Source organism: Nestor notabilis, unplaced genomic scaffold (genome assembly GCF_000696875.1).
Source record: "Nestor notabilis isolate BGI_N333 unplaced genomic scaffold, ASM69687v1 scaffold6925, whole genome shotgun sequence".
NCBI lineage: Eukaryota > Metazoa > Chordata > Aves > Psittaciformes > Psittacidae > Nestor > Nestor notabilis.
The window spans coordinates 36,007-58,729 of NW_009927808.1; the positions used below are offsets into that span (position 1 = coordinate 36,007).

A 22,723-nucleotide genomic window follows, 5' to 3' on the forward strand; every position below is an offset into this window, starting at 1 on the left:
TAACTACAACACTAATGTCACCCTGGAGGAGCTGAGTTGCCAAAATGAGCACAGCAGGTTACAGGCCAGTTCTGGAGGAGATACCGTGCCCATCGGCTCTGTTGAGCCTCTGGCCCAGCTTGGCATCTCTGTGTAGCTTTGATACCTTGTCTGCAAGAGGGAGGGAAGGGAATAGATTCACAGCTGCATCACCACCCACTTCTCCATTCAAATAAGGTGATACTCTTAGTAAATTACAAGTGCTTGCAGCTGCTGTCCTTTTTCCATGGGGAAAAGCATTCATCTAAATTGCAGGTACTTATTACCACATTTCCTCCGTACTGTGAGTTTCCTCATGCTGTTCAGGACGGTGGTTCCCATCTGTGGCATGGATTGGGTGGGTCACTGTAGATTTCAATAGATCAACCCCTGGAGAGGAGCAGAACTGGTTCCCTGGTCTGTGTAACATCTTGCCATGCCTGCACTTTGAGGGACAAGGAAGGAATGGAGCATTGCCCACAGAGCAGGCATGTTTAAATCACCTTTTAAAGTCTTGGTAGAGGAGCTGTGGAGAGATGAGTACCAGCAAGAGACTTCTCCCACAGAGATCACAGCAACAAGTAAGGAGGATAAGGTGGTCTCCCCTTTACCTGGACGTGGTCACGTAACTGCCCAAGGAGATGGGAGCCCACAGGGACTGGCTTGGCAGGGCCAGGGTCAGACTGGTCCTCAGGAGGTGGCTGGGGGCTGCTATGACTGACACCTTGGAGGCCTTATCCTGGCATCCACATCCTGCTTGGATGAGTGATGCTCAGTGGCAGAGCATCAGGAAGGTTTCTTCTGAAGCACTAGTGGAAGAGCCTTAGACCCAGAAGAGGCTGTTGATAGCCATAAGTGATAATAAAGAGAAGGATTAATTATGATATGTAGATCAAATACAGAGCAAAGGAGTTATTAGTTCGCTCAGAATTGGGTCCTAGGTACAGTTTATTTAAACAATGGTCCTGCAGGTTGTGTTTGTCTTGGACAGTGGTTTGGTTTACTGGGGTGATGCTCATCCGTACAATGTGTGCAGTGTGCTGGCTGCTATTGGAATGTGGTCCTGTCCAGGAGAGCTTCCAATATAGCATCATAGGAGAGAGTTGTGCAGGAATCTGGTTAAAAGTGGCCTTTTTTGGATGTTACAAGAACAATGATCAGCTTCAATGTTTGAAGCGTCTTCTGTCACAGAACAGATAAAGCCTTTCTCTGCAGGTTATGTCCCCAGATTGGTGCCTGGGAGTGTTTATTCAGCAAGTTTAGTACAAGTCCTGGGCTTGCAAAGAGAAGCCTTCCCCAGAACCACCCAGCAGTCTCTGGGAAAGCCTCAAGAACGTGACCTGCAGAGCTGCAGCTTCTCCTGAAGATGCTGTGCCTGTTACCCTGCTGTGGAGATGATTGAGTGAAGTCTCTGATACTCCTGCAGGCCTCTTCCTGCTGGTGTTCCTGCAAATGTCCTGTGTTGGCTCTTTTGAAAGCTCTCTGCTTTCTAGGGTTACTCATGTCCTCTTTGCCCACTTCTCATAAGAATGCTGTTGAAGGATTTGGAGTGTTAATCTTCATTTCTCATTTCCAAGGAGTTGTAACAGCCTTTCCTCTCTTGCAGAGTGTTTACCATGCCTCTGGGAACGTTCCTCCTTCCTGTTCTCTGTTTCTTGGGAGCAGCAATTCCACGGGGACTGCAGTATGTCACGTTCACACGCAACGCAACGAAATTCCTTCACCTGTCTATGGATTTGGAATCTGGGACCATTTACTTGGGAGCCACCAACTTTCTCTTTCAGCTGACATCTGACCTGCTGATGGAGAACGCGGTTCAGACTGGACCCGTTCTGGACAGTAAAGATTGTCTCCCTCCAGTCTCAAAACTGGAGTGCCCTCAGGCACACCACACTGACAATCACAACAAGCTGCTGCTAGTGAACACAGTGCAGAAGGAGCTCATTGTATGTGGCAGTGTGCACCAGGGGATCTGCGAGAAGAGGAGCCTCTTGTCCATTGACCACGTCCTCTTCCGACCAGAGAGCCCTGGGGACACTCAGTATGTTGCTGCCAATGATCCCAATATCACCACTGTGGGACTCATAGCTTACTCGAAGGATGAGGTCCCCTTGCTGTTTGTGGGACGAGGGTACACGAGCCGAGGAGTTGGAGGGGGGATTCCTCCCATCACTACCCGCAATCTCAGGGCCCACGGAGGCGATGTTCAAGCAATAGACTCTCACTCCATTTTCTCCTATGAAGAAACAGCAAAACTGGCTGTGGGCCGGCTCTCGGAGTACAACCACCACTTCATCAAATCCTTCACCTACCGCTCCAGTGTCTATTTCCTGTTCTACCGACGGGACCTCAAATCTCAGTCCCGTGAGTACAAGACCTACATCTCCCGAATCTGCCTGGATGACTCTCACTATTACTCGTATGTGGAGTTACCTCTGCTCTGCCAGAGCAAAACCAATACCTACAGCCTCCTGCAAGCAGCCTATGTCACCCGGCCAGGACAAGGCCTGGCCCATGGGCAGCTGGACACAGAGGGAGAAGTGCTGTTTGCAGCCTTCTCAGCCTGGCAGGCTGCTTCTGGCAAGCTGAGTGAGGAGTCTGCACTCTGTGTGTACGCTATGGAGGAGGTGGATCGCCTGACCAACTGGACTAGGGATGTTTGCTACATGAGAGATGGGAAGTCAGAAGAAGGGACAGAAGTGGCATATATTGAATACGATGTCAGCTCCAACTGTGTCCAGCTGCCAGCGGTAAGTGGCTTTGCCCCTTTGCTAGGGTGAAGAGTAGTCTGCAGTGTGTTCTTGTGTTGTTTCGTGTTCCTCAAGTCAGCCCGTTTCCCACAGATGGATGTTGAAATCTGTTTGGGTTAAAAGCCTTTGGGCTCAGACTGTTTCTTTGCTGCTGCAGCAGTGCAGTGCAAGAACTGTTGCATCCTGTTGAAGTACAGTCTGTCATTGCTACTGCAGCTCTCTGCCCCACATGGATGGGTTTCCTTATAGAGGGAGATGGGGGTGATGTGGCCATGGGAAGAACACCTGGTGTGATCTGGCCCCTGTGCCTGTCTCTTGGCAAATACCAGGCAAAAGCACTGAAGCTGCAGTTTAGGTTGTTGTTCATCAGTATCTTCATCTCCTGGTCTGCACTGCAGGGAAGGAAAGGAATATGTGCATGTACACTTGTGTGTTGGGAAGGGAATTTAAGGGGGGTGCTGGGTCCCTGTTGCTTATGGTGAGGCACACCTCAACAGCATCCTGCAAAGGAACCCAGGAACAAAAAAGAACATAAGCAAAACCAAGTGTCAACAAAATCCTATAGGCTCCATTCGTCCCGCAGAATTTTGTGCCCAAGGAGAACCCTCTCCTGACCTGGCTGCAATTTGTCTCCAGTGCTGTAAGAAGTGATAATCCTCCTTTAAATTCTACCGCAGAGGCATGATGGGAGGTTGCAGGATAAAAATGTGAGCTAAAGTGGCTGTGACCCTGAATCCTCGCAGTGTGTCAGCCACACTGGCTGGTGCTGTGATCCCAGGGACAGGGACACAAACACAGAGCAGCAGCAGCATGCTCTGGGGCGGTGCTGGGTGCCGTGTCTGCTATGAGGCTCTGTGGTCGTGAGCAGCCTGGTTTCACCAAGGGCGTTGCTGGTCCTTAGCATCACAGCCTGTTATCTTGTGTCTTCCTTCTTACAGAACAGGCTGTCCAGATAATTGCCTCTCCCAGCCCTGTGCTACAAAGAGCAAAGTGGTACCACAGGGCTTCGAAGTCTCTGAGGTTGGATGTGTGATCCAAAACCAGTCTTAAAATTATGGTTTTCCTTTCAAGAGCTGCAGCTGACTGTAGAATACTTGTGGGACAAGGGAAGGGTGAAGAGCAGGCTTGGAGCAGGATGAATGTAGGGTCAGGAGGAGTACAGAAGAGTTGGGAAGCAAGAGACTGCCCAGCTTGATGTCCTACTTTCACTCTATTTCTTAGCGCTGCCTCCTGTGTCCTTTTTTTTTGGGGGGGGGGGCACATGGAAGGAATTGTCACAGGTGGTTTTTAGGTCAGTTTGAGGGAGTTAAATGTCAAACTGGTGTGAATAGTTTGGAAAAATCCTTCATTCAAAGCGATGTGGAGTCCCCCTGTGGCATTGGATCCAGCGGAGAAGTGGGTACACACAGTGGGAGAAAAAGCCCAGTCTCTGCTACGCAATTCCTGGCTCACAATCCCAGGGTCCCAGCTGCACGGTTTGGCACTAGTGGGCTGACCAAAGTATAGCATCTTATTAACAAGTGTGTCCAATGATATGTAAATGTCCTCACAAACTTCATCCTTCACCATTCAGTACATGGTAGCGGTTGTCGTTAAGATTGTATCTAACAACACATAAGGGTCTGTGCCAACTCCAGCCTGCTCCATTCAGTGCTGAGCGCAAGCAGCTCTCAATGAACAGTTTATGCAGGAACAGTTTTAACTCTGTTTCGGTGGTGGCAGCTTGTGCTCTATGTAAGGATAATGCTAATTAAGTTCACATTTTTCTGCATCCGAACCAGCCTGTGCACCCTTTTCCCTAGTTAGCACTGCCTCCAGTTTTTAGCCCATCAGAAGAAGCTAAGATTAAGTTTTACAGTTCAATACAATCTCAACTGGAAAAAAACATGCTTGTTTAATAAGAGTTTCAGAATGAGTTAACTTGTTCAGTTTGCTGGAGATCCTTTAGTCTTGAGATGCAGGAGACTTCGTAGGTGCTGTTAGTGACTTGATAATTGGAAGTGTGAAACATGTCTTTGCAAGGCTTGGGAAGGCTGCATATCTTCTGTGGGTGTAGTTTTCAAGGTGTGTAACTTGTCCTTTTGCACCCAGCTTTCAGTCCCCTTCATGCACAGGTATAGATTTGTCCTAGTGTTGCTTCCTAGCTGTGCAATGTAGGAAGCATGCACCAGAATTCACAGGAACAGCTTCGTCAAACTTGCTGCATCACAGTAGGATACAGGATGATCCCTTCTGTCAACTTAAAGCCATCCCCCTTGCCCTGTCCCTACTGGCCCTTGTCCAAAGCCCCTCTCCAGCTTTCCTCTTGGTCCCTTCAGGCATTGGAAGCTGCTCTAAGGTCTCCTTGGAGCCTGCTCTTCTCCAGGCTGAACAAGCCCAGCTTTCAGTGTGTCTTCATAGGACCATGATAACTGTATAAAATGCTTGTATCAGTTTACATAGATGCTCTTTTAATTGTTTTCAGTGAAAAATATCTTGGCATGATTTCTTATGCGTAACCACTGTGTCAAGCCTTGCTCCCCTGCTAGGATAGCAATACAGCGGAGAAGTCAATAGAGCTCAACTGGTTAAATATATTTTACTGTTGGTTTTCCATAGACTTTTTCTCCAGGAAGCAGTCAAGTGTTAAAAACAAACAAACCCAACCAAAACCCCGCAAAACCCAGAGAAATGGGAGGAAAGGGGGGAAAAGGGTGAGGTTTTCCACAGCGTTGGCAAGAGGTGACAAGTAGATGCCTCAAGAATGCCATGTTGTGCCGTGTTGCTGACCTTTGTCAGGGGGCAGTTCCATTGCCTGGTGCCGGATGGTGCCGTGAGGCTCTGTGCTGCCAAATGCTAAGCCACAGACATCAGACAGAAGGAATACATAACCCTGCTCACAAGGAATCCAATTCCTGCTTGTGTGGAGTCTAAGTTCAACCACGTTGCCCAAGGCAAGAGAAATGGAGCCGGTGTGGACTGCGCAGTTAATGCCTCTGCTCCACACAAAGCTTTGTAAGAGTGATTAGTGAGGGGCTGGAGAGGGCAGTGACATGTTGTCCGTAAGGGATTTCATGATGAAAATCATTAATCTATACATGTCACATTGTTCAAAGCCAAGCCACTGACTGATTAAGAAGTGGTGGGGTTAATAGTAATTGCTGGGTGAACAATCCTGCGTTCAGTCTCTAAAAGGTTACTGTAAAGTGGACACAGAACAAGGTGTCAAGAAAGATATAAAGCAGCAAAGGAGCTATCCTAGACAAGGCTGAGTTTGTTGCTTAGGAAAATGATGAATCATAGTGGAATATCTCCTCTCTACACATACAAATGGTAAATAAATGGGCAGCTTTCATTTCTCTAGAATTCAGGAAGTGAAAGATTGGTGGGATGGGAGGGATCTAGCTGGAACAGAAGGATGACTGGTTTTGCACAGATCTCACAGACAAGAATTGAAGCAGTGTGCAGAGATGACTTGTTTTGACTTCCTGTGGGTCTGTGGTTCTATGAGCTCTGTGATTTCTAAGTGTAGTTGTTAAGCTCTTTGGAGCAGGCTGTGTTCCACCCTGTGTTTATGTACGTCCTGATGCCCTGGGATTCTACTTCGGACTTGTTACAACAAAACCATGCTAATTGTTGGAGGTGATGCTTGTGACCAGGTGGTTTTGCACTGGAAGCAGGAATTCTCCTCTTTTTGTTCTAAAAAATACAATGAATCTTCCCCAAAGCTGCATCCTGGCAGTGTACAGCCAGTCATGGGGTTTGGAGAACTTGAGAGTTTGGTAGAGTTTTGGTGCATCACATTACCGGTGGTGAATGGACCTGCTGAAATGTCTGTGAGGGTAGGAACAGACAAACCTACCTAAACTAACGATTAAAAACTGATGCTTTATTCTCTGTTGAAAAGCTTAAAGGGGTTCAAAGCTGAATTCGCTGCTGGGGCACCTGTTGAAGGAATCTGGGTGAAAAGGGATGCTGGAAGTGTTAAAGCTACTCATGTTCCTTGTGTCCGTGTCTTGGTACCAATGTCCCTGTTCTTTCCACTCCCCAAAAAAGGACACCCTGTATGCATACCCGTGTGGCTCCGACCACACTCCCAGCCCCATGGCCAGCCGGGTACCCTTGGAAGCAGCCCCCCTCCTGGAGAAGACAGACGCCCGTCTGACAGCAGTGGCAGTGAATGTGGAAGATGGGCACACCATTGCTTTCCTGGGAGACAGCAGAGGGAGACTGCACAAGGTATGATCCGGGCGCAACAGGGAGCCGAGAGGACAAAACTGATCAGGGATGCTCAGGTGGAAGGGGAAAACAGGCAATTTCTTTTGTCCCTTGGGAAGTCAGGTTCCTACTGAAGGAACTATCATTCTGTCATTGCTATCGGATGGTCTCTTCTCACAGTGTGCTCACTGTTGAGAATGTGAGTGCCCCGAAGAGTGCTGCCTTTGGTTACATCTGGACTGAGCCAGTGTCAGGACTGGTGCATCCTTCCACAGGTATAGCTAAGCACATGCCTCATGTGGCTGGAGTCACTGCATTGAGATTTTGGTGGGAGGTTGAAATCCTTGCACCCAGCAGTGGTTCTGACTTGTTCCTGATACAGGGTGGATGTCCCCAACTCCTGCTGTGGCACTTTGCCTGCATACAACTGTGACTCTCTTGCAGGTGTACTTAGGAGCAATGGGAGATGCACACGTATATGCTTCTTTATCTATCCAGTTAAACAGCATGGTGAGTGGAGACCTGCTGTTTGACCCGTTGCAGGAGCACCTCTTTGTCATGACTCAATCAATGGTAAGAGCAATAAAATCCCTTCCACAGATGAGTTGAAAGCATTTGTGGTCCAGACAAGCTACTGATGGGAGCTGGGGAGGAAGAGAAACAGTGTGTACAGCTCAGCCTGTGCTGGGCAGCAGCTTCCTCCCAGTCTGGCTTACGGGGATGGGGACTGGCCTTTTGCAAAAGCTGGAGGGAGCATGGAGGAGTCTTGTTACCCTCAACCACAGCCTGGTTTTGGGTTCACAAGTGATGTGACCTGTATTGGTTTTACAAAAGATTAAAAAGGCCAAAAGAAGGGTTTGTGTAATTAAAACTGTGGCACTTCTACTGGTTTTAGTCAATGAAGAGATTAAGCTGTTCTTCCGTAGGCAGGTAACCTACAAAAGCAGAAAGGTGTGGGAAATATCCTCAGATAGCAGAGGCGTGCTTCGGCTGGGTATGTAATAACAGTCTTGTAGACAAAATCAGGCTGTACAAGGAACCATGTGAGGCAACTTTCCCTCTTCTGCCTTCTGTAATTCTGCTTGTGCCCAGTGGCAGCTGGAGGAGAGGCATTCTGATGCCTCTGGCTATTGGGATATTGGTGTCTGCTGAGTTGGAAGTCCAGCTATGGATACCTTATTTGAGAGGATTTGTACAGCACCACTCATATCAGCTCCTTGAGCTGGAAAGAAAAGGATCCCTCTAGTAAAGGAAATAGCAGCCCTTGAGTTACTCTGAAGGAAAGAACAAACAAGAAAGGAGAGCATGCTGGAAAAGCACCGCTTGCCTTCACCCCCACCCTGTGCACTTTGGGATATTTGGAACTTCTGTAACGCTTCAAAGGAAGAGTTGAAATCTGTGAGTGAAAGATGATGAGGGAAATCTGAAATACATCCTCAGCAGTAATTGTTCTGTCAATTAAAACATGTAAATTACATCCTGTACTCAGCAAAAGTAATAGGTTGGGGATTAGAAGTTGGCAATTTGAAGTAACTGACAGGGTAGTAGCTGGAGTGTAGGAGCGGATTAAAGGGAGGGCAAGAGGCTGAAATCATCAAGGATAGTAAGTTTAAAGCAGAAGTGTTTTGCAAGTAAAAGTTACCCCCACATACCAGAAGGTTTTTGTTCCACATTGATGAAAGCTGCTTGCTCTACTTTCAGTCAAAATGATAGTTCTGCGAGATAGAATTGGGCAATAGTGCAGGTACATTCAGAGCCCTCAGAGCTGCTCTCTCCAGCTTCTGTCACCTGCATGTCAGAGAGATGATGTCCCATGACAGAGTCCAGAAAAGCAGAAGGGTGGATAGTATTCAGTCTGTTCTTTAACCTATTTTGTTAAAATACTGATTTGTCACTAAGTAAAGGCTCCTTCTTGCAAGAAGTGCCACAGAACCCATTAAAAGCAACACATATTGCTTGCCTCAGTGCCTCTGGGCAGCCTGATGTTTAGATGGCCTTCACTAATATGTGAAATGGCCATTCAGGAGGGCTCTGGGGGCTTGTTCCTGTTTTCTTTATGCAATATTGGGGATTAAGAAGTTGTTTCAGTAAGCATGGAGATGGTGGGACTCGCTAGTTAGACAGAACAAGCCATAAACCTGGGGCCTGTGCTGTGTTCTCACTGACTGCTTTCTCTGACAGGTGGTAAAGGTTCCCATACTGGAATGTTCCCTGTACTCGGACTGTGAATCCTGCCTGGCGCTGAAAGATCCCTACTGTGGCTGGTGTGCCCTGCAGGGACGGTAAGATAGATCCCTGTTGACCTGCAAGGATTTTGGGGAGGGATGGTGCATAGGGATTGTCTCTACTTACTGTCTTTCTTGCATCTGTGTGCCTGGATTTAGTTTATTTTTAGTTCCTTTATGGGATATCCTCTCTAACTTACCATTCCTCTATCTGCCTCCCTAAAACACCACTAGCAGTTGCACACAAGGATATCTTTCCACTGCTTTCTGGGTCACCATTCATCGCACGCTTGTCCAGTTGATTTCAGCCTCGTTTTAGTCTGACTGCAGCTCAAACTGTCTCATTTCAAATGTAGAGAAATTATCTCATCTCTTCTTTGTCACTCTCATTTAGTGCTCTCTTTCACTTTTTGCTCCCCTACTGATGTTGCTTAATGAAACATGGTTTATTCCGGTGTGCCTGTCTGCTTGCTGGCTCTGTCTACCTGTAGAATACCATAGGAACTAGTTGATGACCCTTGAAGTCCCAAAAGCACCTGTCATCTCTATTTTGGCAATAGTTCATCCTATTATTGGGAGGCTGAGGCTTCCATGTTTTGCGTAGCAGCTTCCCCAAGACTCTAGCAAGTGACTAGACTAGACTCTAGAAAGACTCTAGAGTAGAGAGAACTAGAGAAGACCATGGGATGTAGAAGATGGCCAGTGTCAGCGTGGAAGCTGGATGTGTCCCATTAGATGTCTCATAGAGCTTCTTGCTATTTCCCTGCAGGTGCACCCGTCGCTCTGAGTGCTTGCGGTCCAGGTTGAGTGAGCAGTGGCTCTGGAGCTTTAACTCTACGCAGCAGTGTCTGTCTATCCAGTCACTAACTCCAGCCAATATCAGCAGAGAGGAAAAGAGAAATGTGAGTGGTGTTGATCCTCTGATGATCTCAAACATGTAGAAAGCCCCCTACAAACTCTGAGGAGTCGCAAGTCGCCCCATTGCTTTCAGTTGGGGTACTGAATCACAGCCTTCAAGCACATGTCTGCTTCATATAAAGGACTTAACAGCTTGGCTGTACCAGGAGATAATTTCATTGTGTTTTCCTCCATAAAACTAAATGTCCTTGCCTGCTCAGTTACTGGGTATTCTGGAGTATTTGATAGCTGGCTGGGTGAGGTCCCTCCTTGACTTAGTATCCATAAGGTGCTTGTGTCTGTGGTTTCACAGTGTTTCAGACACTTGCTGTCAGGAAGATCTAGAAGGAGCTACCCAAAATTTCAGCTTCAGTCTGGCAGCCGAGAACTGGCAGAAAGCTAAGAAGGTGCTGCACTGTTCTGAAGCCTGATATTGTGTCAGGAGGTGGCAAGAACCTGTCTTTTGCTAGAGACTTGGGCAAAGGGGGAAGTTGCCAATTGCTTGGTGGATGCAGAGTTCAATTTGGGAATGGCAAGAGATGAACAATGGAACAGTCAGTCCTAGGAGGCATTATAGGAGTATGGATGTTTATATAGGTAACTACTTCTTGGGGCTCTTTCTTACTTGGAAAAAATAGAACCAGAAAATTAGATTAAATAAAGAAGAAAGTGTTAGAAGGCAAATTACTCACTGGATACTTTGAATTGGTAGATATTCCTGGCTATCTCGGACTTACCTTCCCTGCATGAGGAAGAATTTTACTCATGTTACTTTGAAGATTATGAAAGCCCAGCAGTGCTGACAGAGTCAGGAATCATGTGTCCTTCTCCAGATCCCAGCCAAGCGCCAGCTTTGCCAACAGGAGCAGGTCAGTGAAATGCTTTAAATGGAGCATGATAGCTGCAATACCGTTGTCGGGAGCAAGTACGTTGTAGGTCTGTCAGATTGCCAGGATTAACAGCCATGAATATATGTGGTGTGTCAGCAGGTGTTCATTTCATTCTTCATAATATCTGTTTGCTTTCTACTTGTGTGTCACACATCCTGTGCTATTTTGGGCTGTTGCCAAATTCCAATGCCAGATTCTGGTAGTTGGAAAGGAGATCCTGCTCGAAGGGTTGCGTGCAAATCTGAATATGATCTGAAATACAGTCTAGAGCGGTGGCTGGTTTGGCAGCTTTGTCAGAAATCTGGAGAGAGAATTCTCTTAAACACTGCTTTATTATTTAAATCAGACCAAATGCAAACATCCTCAAAATCCCTGTAGTAGTGGGAGAAGGATGTACTTGTAAGGAAAGGAGAGACCTGCAGTTCTTAAGTTAGAAATGAATCTGCAGTGCAGCATACCCTCAGAAAATACAGAGTCAGCTTTCTGTTACTGCAGACAATAACTGGCTGATCATTGCTAATTGGCCACTCTAAAGAACACGGGAAGTTCAGTTTATAGTCTTTGCATTGGATTTTACCCAGCCTGTGTGTGAGAGCTGCTCTATTCAAAGAGCTCATTCATCTGAAGTAAAAGGCAGGTGCTGGTTGGGAAGCATTCCACACAATTCACCTAAATGGCTAAACAGATTTTCCATGGAAGTATGCAGCTGCCTAATAGGTCTGAAGCAATCTCTATGGACATTACATGACAGCAGAACTCAGCTAACACATTCCATCTCAAACACCTTCGTTTTCAATAGTATTTACAATATTATTATATCTGGCTTTCACACTGCTTTAGTCTGGAACAGACTGACCAGGTCTCCATTCAGGGTGGTCAGGCACAGAGGGAAAGGGCTTTGTGCACTGCCATTACAGGCAGAGGGGCAGGATTGGCTTCCCTGACTAGTTCTACATATGTGGGCTTGACTTTAAGCACAGTTGTGAAAAATTAGTAAAGCCACAGTCTAGTTCTCATTATTCCAGGCTTCAGATATTCTTACTGACTCCTTTGTAAACCCGTCTTACTTTTATTTCAAGATTCCAGACATGCTTTACCTGAGCCACTTTCACACTGCATCTCTGAGGCTTAACAACTCGCTTCTGTTTTCTAGCTTGAAGTTGCTCACGGATGGTTTGTGTCCCTTTGGTCTATTCATGTTGTCCTTTTGCTTCCGCAGCTCCTCTCCCACTCAGTGAACTATGGGCAGGCATTCTAAGCACGGAGTTTTGCTGTGTTAACTTTGTGTTCTTTCATTACTCAAACTTCCTTTCTCCTTAACTGTGTTGCTAGCCCTCTTTGCACAGCTTCTGTGCTCTGCTAAGATGAATTAGAAGCTGGTAATCAGAATCAAACACTCTTTTCTACATAAGGTCTCATCAGGGCCTTAGATACTGGCACTTTCCTATTCCTACTGATAATACATTTCCCAGCTCACTAAAACATTTGCCTTTCTTTCAGCTTTGTTTCAAAGGTTGCATACCAGCTCATCTGTCACTTTAAGCTGTTGAGCTTCAAGGTGATAGCAGAAACTCTTGCTCTCAATTTGCAAGTGCTCAGCCTCATGTTCTGTACCGCTGAACTGCATCATTGGCATCATGGGAAATAATGGCCTTTTTGGAGAAAGGAATATTTATAAACATGGTGTCATAACCCTGCAATCCTGGGAGGTGTTAGCCCTGCCACCACTGCCAAGTGCAATCACCTCTGTGACAGTGATGGGAGTTGGCAGTCCTGCAGTGACTCCTGCTCCAGCTGCATATATAATACCCTGATTTTCTCCTAATCATGGGTTTCCATGCTCACCTCATCATCAGCTGATTTACTGGCACACAGCTTCACTTGCCATCCTGTCAGGAGCTGGCTTAGCCCTGACTGATCCTTCACCACACATGTTGGTTGTTCTGTGGTGAATAGAGCTTGCTTGCAAGAGGAGACCTGAATTCTGTGAGAGGAATGATGGACAAGCTTCTTGTTACTTACATTTATAGCAAACTGTCTTGGAGAAATGGCAGCTCCTGGGCTTGCGCAGAGCATGCAATATGGTCTCATTATTTGGAAAACCAATACCCAACACTGGATTAGTCTGGGACAGGATTAATCAGCTCTTTTAGTAGTCAAATGCAAAATCCTTTAGGCTCATGCTATGAGCTGCAGTAAGTTTTGATGATCTCTGCAGCTCTTTGGTATATCAGAAAACAGTGACGGTCTCTTTCCAGAGAACTGGGCTATCCTGAGGCTTCTAGTTGACATGAGACCTGGATTTAAAGCAGATAAGCTTCCAGTCATTGCAAGTGAGATTACAAGTCTTACAAGCATCTTCACTGAGTCACTTCTTAGTCTGGACATAGAACAAAGCTCTCAAGGTAAAGGGCTATGTCAGTTCTAAGAGTTTGGTTTTCCTTTGGATGAAAAAAGAAGGCAATCAGCTTTGAGCATGGAATGTTACATCTTCCTCTAATACAGAGATGACAGTGGAATTATAGCAGATGAAGATGGAAGACTAGCCTTAAGACTAGCCTTCCTTGCCATGGGTTGGCAAGAGCTGTCATAAACTACTCCTGACAAACTTGTCCAACCTGCTTTTAGTGTCCCTAGGATAAGCCAGTGATTGAGATGCTAGAAGCATGGCAAGGAATCTGTCTTCCTGTTTGGCAGTGTCTTTCCTGAAGCATGCTGAGTCTCTTAACAGTATGGCAGGCTTAGAGTGGCTCCATTTCTAAGAAACTTTTGTTTTCATTTTCAGATCATGTCACCATAAAGCTCGTAGTGCGTTTCCATGACATCTTCATTGCTTCTGTGGACTTCTCTTTCTATGACTGTGCTGCAGTGGCCCTGCTGTGGAAATCTGCACCGTGAGCACATGCTTTTTCTTCTCTGTAGTTCTAGGGAGGGTGGCTCTCCCTGCTTGGGTCATCTCAGCAGCTGCTTTTCCATCATTATTCCAGGTGCAAGAAGTGTGTGAGCAGTCTCTGGGGATGTAACTGGTGCATCCAGCAGCACCTCTGCACCCACAAAGCAGCCTGTGAGGAAGGAATCATTATCTACAATGAAAGGGTGCGTCTCCTACTCAGTCCTAGTCCTCTGTGCTAGAAGAGCCTCAGTGAGATGCAGTGGGTCAAATCTTGGGTAAAATAGCAGCTTCAGTCACAGCAAGCAAGGAGGTGAGCTGCTGGAGCAACACAGGGCTCTGTGCGCCTGGTGTTATAATCCTTCTCCTGGGGTTATCCAGCCTCTGTTTTCAAAGCAAGGGACAAAAGCAAGCTGGCAGAGAGGCTGCAAGGGGAAAAGTGGAACAGATGCCCAGTTTGTGGCTGCCACAGGTAGTCTTGCAGTTCAGTGGGAGCTGAAGGCAGGCAGACCTCCCTCTGAGTGGAGGTAAGTGCAGGAATCTGTGGGAAGAGGGAATGTTGCTGGATCTTCTGCACTGTGAGCATTCCCCAGTCCCATCCCAAGACAAGGTGGCATGAGATGTAGCTTTCACTTAAATCCAGAAGGTGAAGCAGCCCCTTGTGAACACTACTACAGGAAGTAGTATGGAGTGTTTTCCTGCTTGGGTTTTCTCCTGTTTCCTTTCTTTCTCTCTCCTCACCCCATGATGTTGTTTTTCTCTAGGCCCAGATCCCAGCCTCAGGTGTGTTCCCTTCTTCAGCAGCTCCCCTCACCAAGTCCTCTACCACAGCCCCATCCACGGCCACAAAACCCATCACTCCCCCCATCATGCGAGTGTTCCCGAGCACTGTGCCCCCCTCAGAGCCCAACCACATCACGTACTCTGCAGCCTTGGACATGACATCTGAGCCTACAGAAACCCTCAGCTATACATACTTGACTCTCTCAACTGAAGCAGCCTCTCTTCAGGCAGACACAGAATCCCCTCTACCACCACCAGCAGACAAACCTGCTGTCACTGAGCCAGAGACAACTTCTCCTTCTGCGTCTGTCCTCACCAGCCCATCCAAAAACATGGATCACGCAGCCTTGCCCACTGAAGGGCCAGCCACTGCCCAGGAGCCACAGCACACCAACCCACCCACCACGCTAGTGGGTAGCCCTCCACACACCTTTTCAGCAGCAGTAACACCTTCTCCTCACGTCACCACTTTGAAGTGGCCTCCGAGTTCTTTTCCTACCACAGAGGCACTGACGTCTGCCATCCCATCTCCCCAAACTCCCAGCCAGGTGCCAGGGGGCCCTGCTGCCTCTGAGGACTCTCCCGGATTGCTGGGGACAGAGCTACCTGCTTCAGAGCTCCCACCCTCAGCTCCCCCAGAGTGGCTGCTGGAGGAAGGCACAGAGCTGCAGGACACAGAGGACTGGATGGATTTGCTGCAGGCTGAGAATGACACATCTCCCTTCTCTGCCTCTACTCTACTGTCGGGTGATGGTGATTCTTCAGAGAGGGATGTCCCTGACTTCCCCAGGATCCTCCACCCCGACCTCGACTATCAGTATGATGCTCCTGAGTTTTGGGAGGAGGTAAGTTGCTGGGCTTTGGAATTCGCACTCTGATGGTGTGACACTTTGAAATGTGCATACAGATTGCTGGACTAGTGTTTCAGCACACACGAGAGGGGTTGTGCCCTCTGAGAGCGTAGGAGCTGACCACTGTCATGTGAGAGAAGTGGCAGCCTGAGGAAGGAAAACGTGTGAGGTTCCCAGGTCTTGTAGAGATGCTGCTGGCCTGAAGGTGGCAGTTGCTGCGACGTGCAGCATGTTCACAGCTTTCTGCTCTTCCTCTCTTTGTGCTCTTGCGTTGCTTTCTTTATAACTTCATGGTAAAGCACAGCCGTGTCTTTGCTCAGGAAGGACTTGTTTCTCTGTTGGCATGTCAGGCTTTGATTCCCTGTATCAGAGCCATGGAGGTCTCTTCTTCTAAAGACTTGTGTTTGGTTTCAGAATGAAGAGCTTAGCTGGGGTCCAGACGCATGTCCCTGCGTGCAGGGAATCCAGGGATCTTCACTGTTTCCAGTCAATGTGGCGAGGAAGATAACACTGCTGGGAAAGAACTTCCACCTCTATCAGGTAGCTCAGCACCATCAGCATTGAGAAACTATCAATGCACAGCACTCTTTGGGCAACCTGTCCACTGCATTGCTGAGAATACATGTAAGACACAGCTGTAGCTCTGCCTGGGTTTCTCCTGTTTGCAGAAACACCTTAGGGGAATGACCTAATTCTGTGAATAAAGAATTACATAGCTGGATTTATTGGTGAGTAGGAGGTCCCCCAGAGAAAGGGAGAGTTCAGGTGTGCACCAACCTGCTGGAGAAGATCTGCATGCCTTTGGATTCAGTTGCACCTGTGCTGTAGTTCTTGGAATAACTTCCTGATGAATCTTTCCTGATTGTTTGTGTCTCCATAAGCTAAAGATAAGTCATCTGTTCCCTTTCCTTTCTGGCACGTTCATGTTAATGTGGCTATTACTGTCATACCTGAAACTTCAGCAGTAAGGAAAACCACCCTTGAAAGCTATGTTTCTTGGGTGTGCCTCTGATAAAAATCATCTTTGCTTCTCAAGACAGAAGACTGATTTAGTAACTTTTTACAAACAACTGCCTCAGAACATGCAGCCCACAGACTAATCATTACTTTGTTAAACCTATTATACTGCACTGCTCAGAGGAGCAGAGCTGGTTACAGATGCATGTCCATCTATTTTACAGGGAGTATGTAAGCAGTTCAGTGGAAAAGTTACAGGAAAGAGGAAAAAACCAATCCACTTAGTGTTTTTTGAGGTGCACTGGCCTAATCTGTGTACTCCACTCCTCATTTCCAAGTTAGTGTTTCACAGACACAGGCATAACTTCACAGGCCCACTGGTTCTGCTTTAGTTCCTCTTCCTGTGCTGAGTTCTCCCTGCACTGGCAAACACATGTTCCCTTGTAGTTGTTTTGTGTTGGTTTATCTTTCATACATGGAGGCAGTGACAGCACAGAGCGTCTTGAACGTAGCATAGAGTTGGTATAATGAGGAGAATGAGAGGAGCACACTGCTTGCACAGCAAGTGGCTTTTTAAAAGGTTCAGAATTGGAGAGGGAGGAGAATGCTGTCATGTAGCAGGAAGCTCTGTGTAGCTGAGAACTGGTACCGTGTGTATCTTCTCTGCAGGACCAGCAGTGGGACTATGAGTGCGTCCTGAATTTAGAGGGGAGGACAGTGTTGATGGATGCTTATGTGGAAGGAGAAGAAACAAACAAATCCCTCTGTTATATCACCTGCCAGATGAACCAGGTGAGTGCTTGGAATATGGTGCCATTTTAGAGCTCACACTGCTGCTGGCTTTGCTCAGCAAAGCAGCAGGTTGGAAGGCAAGCTTTCTGGGGAAAAGAGTATAATTTGCAAAGATATTTGTGGAACATTTCGCACTATGGGGCCATCATCTGTGCTGCTGCTGCTGCCTGGCAGTGCTGGTATCTGCAACTGGCAGAAAGCTTGCACAGTCTGAGCCATGCGACCTGTTGCTGCATGGACTGTAGGATGGGGTGGTGCCACCTCTGAATTGTCACTCATCACAACCTGCCAGAACTGTGCCACTTCTCCTTTAGCTTGAGGCACTGTTGTTCACGGTTCTCTGGATTGCGACTTCTGTGATGATGGCTCCTTTCTGAAAAGAAAAATGCTATTAGTACCAGTTTTGTTCTTCATGGTGAGCTAGCCTGTGGGTGGTAGGATTAACATCAAAATTACAACAGCCACATGCGTTTCTGGATGATATGTGGATTTTACTTAGGGCAGGATTTGCAAGCAGAGGTGCTATTTTTGCTTCACAAACTCATATAGTTAAGGGAGAAGAACAACACAGGCTCTTGTGCACATGAGCCCCATGGACCAGTTCTAATCCTACATCTTCAACTCTACTGAAATGGCCTAAGTGCCAGATTGAGCAGTTTTCTGAGCAGGTGGCTCGTAGATAGGAATTAGCCATTAGGAATGCAGTTAGGGAGTTAGACAAGTATTGTGAGCACACTTTTGTTTCCAGTGTTCATTCTAGTTAACTGATGCCTGGCACGCTTTCTAGAGCATTCATGGGAAGCTTTATCCAGGCCAGTGCACTGTGCAGGATGGATGCTGATGCTTTTTGTCTGTTCAACTGGCTGTTTATGCCTCTCAAGTCCTTTGTCTTGATGGTCTTTGTCTTTGCAGTACAGTTACACAGCGCCTCAACTCGAGTTCAATGCTGTGGTGTTTGTGCAGAGGCGAAGACACCTTCGAGTGGACAGTGCTGCAGATCTTCACGGTAGGAGTGCAACAGCTCCCCAGCGAAGTGGGGACATGCAGGTGGGGTGGAAGAGAACTGAGAAATCCTCAAATGAGGCCTTTTCCATCTCTGGTAGTCCTGTCACAGGGAAACTAATGAATACATTCAGCCTCATTCCTGTTACTTGTCCTAGGGGAGGGAGGAGCAGAGGGTTCTGTGCAAGATGCCAGGTTGCTGGGTTATTCCCTAGGGGATGTTTGCGGATGCCTCTGAATTCTTCTCCTTTGCAGTGACTTTTTACAACTGCTCAGTGGGACATACTGACTGTAGCCGCTGCCAAACAGCTGACTCCAAGTACAGCTGTGTGTGGTGTGGAGGTGACAACCCCAGCTGTATCTTCAGGGGCTCCTGCAAGGAAGATGTAGAAGACCTGTGTCCAGCACCTCTCATTCACTCTGTGAGTAACCTGCTCGCTAGTGTACTGCACCCAGGTCAAGGAGGGCTGCATTCTCCAGTTAAAGTCAAAGGCCTGTGAACTCAAAGCATGAACAGTGCAGCTCAGTAACACATTTGCCATCTGAAGAACAAGTTAGCTCTATTCTACAGTGACCCCTTGGTGTTGAGGATGCTAGACACTTGTGCTGGGCTTCCTGTGTGCTGGTAGAGAACAATGGGGAAAGATGCATTTGTATCTCACATGAGCTGAAACTGGCACGCCAGAAGGAGCAGAATCATTCAGGAGCTGGGAAAGGGTCCACAGATCCTCCAAGTGTCCTGAGCCAGACCCTGAAACAGGTTGGCCCAACTGAGCTTGGGGAAAAGGAGGGCAAAACGTAATGATAACAGCACAGCAAGGATGGAAAAGGCATGACAGGTTACTGGAATGAACTATTTTTGTCTGTTTATTTTAAATGTTTCTTGCTAACTGCCACATGACAAGTGTCTGTAGCCATGTGTCCCTTTAGCTGTCAGCTTGTCCTCCCTCCAGTGGCACACAACATCCATGTGCTGCATCTTGTCTTAGTTTATCTTGGGTGCCGCTCGGGGACAGAGCTTTGACGTTTGTGCAGCATGCAATTCATTGTCGTACTGATGCTGAGGGGGGAATGGTGCTTGCTGCTTCAACACCGGTAACATGTATTGGCTTGTGCATTCCCACTCCTCAGCAGAAATGCCCTACAGAGTGGTCAGCATGTTGATGAGAAGGCAAAGCAGAGCAGTCCTTGCCTTTGAAGTCTGTTGTGGATTATCACCTCGGGGGGGGACTGCTGGCAACAGTGAGGTATGGGAAAGAAGGCTCCAACTGCGTGTTCTTTACGGCCTTTCTTCTGATGAAGGTGCAACCTGGTACTAGTCCAGGCCAGTGAAAGGAATCCATAACAGGGACCCAACCAGACAGTTTATAAGGGGGCAGTTGAAGGGCCCTGTGCTGTAGATCAGTTGCCAGAGTGCAGAGCTCTGAGGTACTGTGACATTGACACATGCGCGGCTGTCTTTGCAGGTGTACCCCCTGTCTGGACCAGTGGAAGGTGGCACTAGAATCACCATCACTGGCTCAAACCTCGGGCAGAAACATCAAGACATTGCAGAAACTGTCACTGTTGCAGGAATTCCCTGTGCCGTAGATGTTCAAGAGTATGAGATCTCTAGCAGGTAGAGTATCTGTGAAACCTCCTCCCAGAGGCAGGCGCTGGCTTTTCCTTTGGCTGCTGACACCAGCCTGAGATGTCATTGCCTTTGTTGTGGCAGGTATTGAGCCTTGTCCGTTCCCAGGGAGTGTCCCTGGGTAAGGGCACTGTCTGGTTAGTTACTCAGGCAGTGACCTTAGAGAGATAAGGTTGTGTACAAGGCAATGGCCAAACAGTGCTGCCGTTTACTGACCACACTATCTGAGTTTCATGGGTGTCTCTCCCAGCCACAGGGTGCTTTTAGGAAAGCAAAGGGATATGCCTTGGGCAAGCATCACTGCTAGGAAAATATCCTGACTACGTTAACACAGGGTGAGGATGGGAATGTGTGGTTGGAGGTACACACAGATTCTTGCCTCTGCTTGAGTGGGTGCACCCCTAGACTCATTCTTCACTTGCCAGCCAGACTTCCACCTCCCAGGAACAAGCCAAATGAAAGGACCCTCGCAACCAGGGATAGACCAGGGAGTCCTGGTGGGCCCAGTGCCACTCTTCTGGTGGCTGGAAGTGCCTGGCAGGTCACACAATGCTTGTAAAAGTGGTGGATAGTGGGAGAATGAGAAGCAGAAAGACCTGTCCTGCTAAATCCAGCTAATGTCAGTGACAGAGAGCTGGGGAGCTGGTGTGTCTGGTCAGGGCAGGACCATATAACAAGGCAGTGTAGTCAGATGTTGAGAGGTATGACTGGGGGTTAGCTAGGAAGCAAGGAGAAGGGAGTATTTGTGTAGTTGGCCTACAGTGGAGGGCAAGTAGGTGGGAGCCTTGGACAAGGGAGAGAGAGGAGCCAAGCACCCAGCAGAAGAGGAGAGCAATTGTGAGTAACCTCTCATCAGAGCTGTCACAAACCCATTTTTCCATTCCATGGTAGCAGTAGTTGTAGCACCTTTCCCTCTGGAAGCCAGGTAAGGTCCTGCTGGGAAATGGCCTGCTGTGTTGAGCAGTGTTGTCTTGTTTGTGCGCCTTGTTTGTCTGGATCCATCTGCTTTCTGTTTTCATCCTAGAATTGGAGCATAATCTTTCTGGGGTTAGCACTGTCTTTGTTCTGTATCTGTGTATCACTGGCATGACAAGGTCCTGGCTTGGCACTGCCTAAGTTCAAATTCCTGAGTCTTTTTGGTTGAGGGGATATAGCTGTGAACCTGGAACCCACTCCTGAGCAAGGCCCAGACAATATGAATCTCCTATTGTGTAGGAAGGCTGGGAAGTCTCCTGCAGAGTAGTTTTCCTGTGAGCAAATCAGTGCTGTAACATGGGTTTCCTTGCTGCCCTGTTCTAAGAACAACCTGACTTTTCACCTTGTCAGCATCTCCCACACCAAATTATGGCTGGAAAAAGGGCTGGGAAGAATGGGTGGTGCAGATCAGGGAACTGGCTGGTTCCAGAGGTCACTGGCTGAAGACCAGTGCCAGCTAAATCCAGAGTCTTCAGTTTTCTTCTGCATCAGACACAGTGCTAATGTGTGGTTGACCACTGCTAGCCTGGGCCACTCCAGATGTGACCGATTTGATCCCCTCTGGACAATAACAGAGTTCTTGGACTCTTCATGTATCGGTGATACAGTGGGCTTCATTCTGTCTGTCCCCAAAATAATAATCTTGGGTAGGATGATCCTGTTTGGAACCACCCTTGCTTTTTTCTGCAGCACCTAATCCAGCTTTTAAAGGTGTTTCTCCACATTTGGTTGTATATTCTGAGCATGTGACAAAGCTGAAAGAAGGGAGCTGTGGTCAATAGATGGTTTTAGGACATGATGCAATGGATACAGCTCGTCTGCTCTTCCATGGCGTGACACTGTTGTTGGATTGTCCTGCAGTATCGTGTGTGTCACTGGCGGGAGCTGGGCAGAGAGATCTGGGCACGTTGTGGTGGAAGTCCCTGGAGGAGGACGTGGAGTTTCTGGGCACATTTTCAGCTATCAGGTAATGTAACTCTTGCTTCTTTTATACCTCTCCTGTTCTTCCAGTATCTCTGCTAAATGCCTGTCTAGTGCATAAACCTGTGGAACTCTGCCAAGGACCCAACAACATTCCTTACTGATCTGGAGGCATTTTTATTGATGATTTTCCATTTATTAATGTGCAAATTGCTGCTTAACACCCTTTTATCTTCTGACCTTCAGCAGCCAGTGGCAGTGATCCAAAGTTACTGTGCATTGTATAGAGAAACATTTCCTATTGTTTATAAACATGTTTCTGATAACTCTTTGGTATCTTAAACCCAGCAACAATGCAATAGTATTTAAATAGTTTTTAGATACAATTACTCACATTTCACCCTTGCTGTTGAACTTTGGGTTATATACCTAGTTGCATGTCCCCCTTTCCCATGGGAGGGGAAAAGAGGTGCCTGAAAAGTCTTTATCTGTTCCATTTTGGGCTGTATAGAACCATTTCATATACTGGATTATCCTTGTTGCTCTTGGCTTTGGTTCTGTTATCACCATTTGAGGCAGGGTGATGAGAAGTGTGTACTGTGGTCAAGACACAAATGCAAAGGAATTTTCACTGTGGCGTGATTCCTACCATTTGGTGTATTTTTGTTGAGATCTGTGCTTACAGCTGGTAGAGTTGTTACAGGTACTAAAACATTCTTGAATGGGCAGGAGCTATTTCAAATATCAGAACTGTGCACCTATGGGTGGGTTGCTTTATTGCTGTAGTCTCCCTGCTTCTTCTCACTTCAAGTCTCTTGCCCTTCATTTATCAGCAGTGGTTACTTTTGCCACTCTGGTTCCTCTAGATTTTGCTGCAGCTCTCCAGTGGTAGGAAGTTTTTGTTGCTCTAAATAAGTTACCAAATTTCATTTCCCCTTTCCAGAC

General features: G+C 47.3%; 1 protein-coding gene across 2 annotated transcripts in view; it reads left to right on the forward strand.

Annotated features, from left to right (window-relative positions):
- Positions 1 to 1,630: 1,630 nt before the first annotated feature.
- Positions 1,631 to 22,723, forward strand: part of PLXNB1 (plexin B1) — a 33,190-nt gene continuing 12,097 nt past the window's right edge. The window contains exons 1-15 of one of the 2 annotated variants that reach the window (XM_010014224.1): positions 1,635 to 2,768; positions 6,804 to 6,986; positions 7,410 to 7,538; positions 9,147 to 9,247; positions 9,960 to 10,092; positions 10,800 to 10,956; positions 13,763 to 13,871; positions 13,965 to 14,073; positions 14,632 to 15,495; positions 15,916 to 16,041; positions 17,128 to 17,250; positions 18,163 to 18,256; positions 18,508 to 18,674; positions 19,719 to 19,870; positions 21,719 to 21,824. In XM_010014224.1, coding sequence (XP_010012526.1) covers positions 1,635 to 2,768; positions 6,804 to 6,986; positions 7,410 to 7,538; positions 9,147 to 9,247; positions 9,960 to 10,092; positions 10,800 to 10,956; positions 13,763 to 13,871; positions 13,965 to 14,073; positions 14,632 to 15,495; positions 15,916 to 16,041; positions 17,128 to 17,250; positions 18,163 to 18,256; positions 18,508 to 18,674; positions 19,719 to 19,870; positions 21,719 to 21,824 — 3,687 coding nt within the window. Of the gene's footprint in view, positions 2,769 to 6,803; positions 6,987 to 7,409; positions 7,539 to 9,146; positions 9,248 to 9,959; positions 10,093 to 10,799; positions 10,957 to 13,762; positions 13,872 to 13,964; positions 14,074 to 14,631; positions 15,496 to 15,915; positions 16,042 to 17,127; positions 17,251 to 18,162; positions 18,257 to 18,507; positions 18,675 to 19,718; positions 19,871 to 21,718; positions 21,825 to 22,723 lie in introns of both variants that reach the window. The other variant, XM_010014225.1, reaches the window with a different exon arrangement.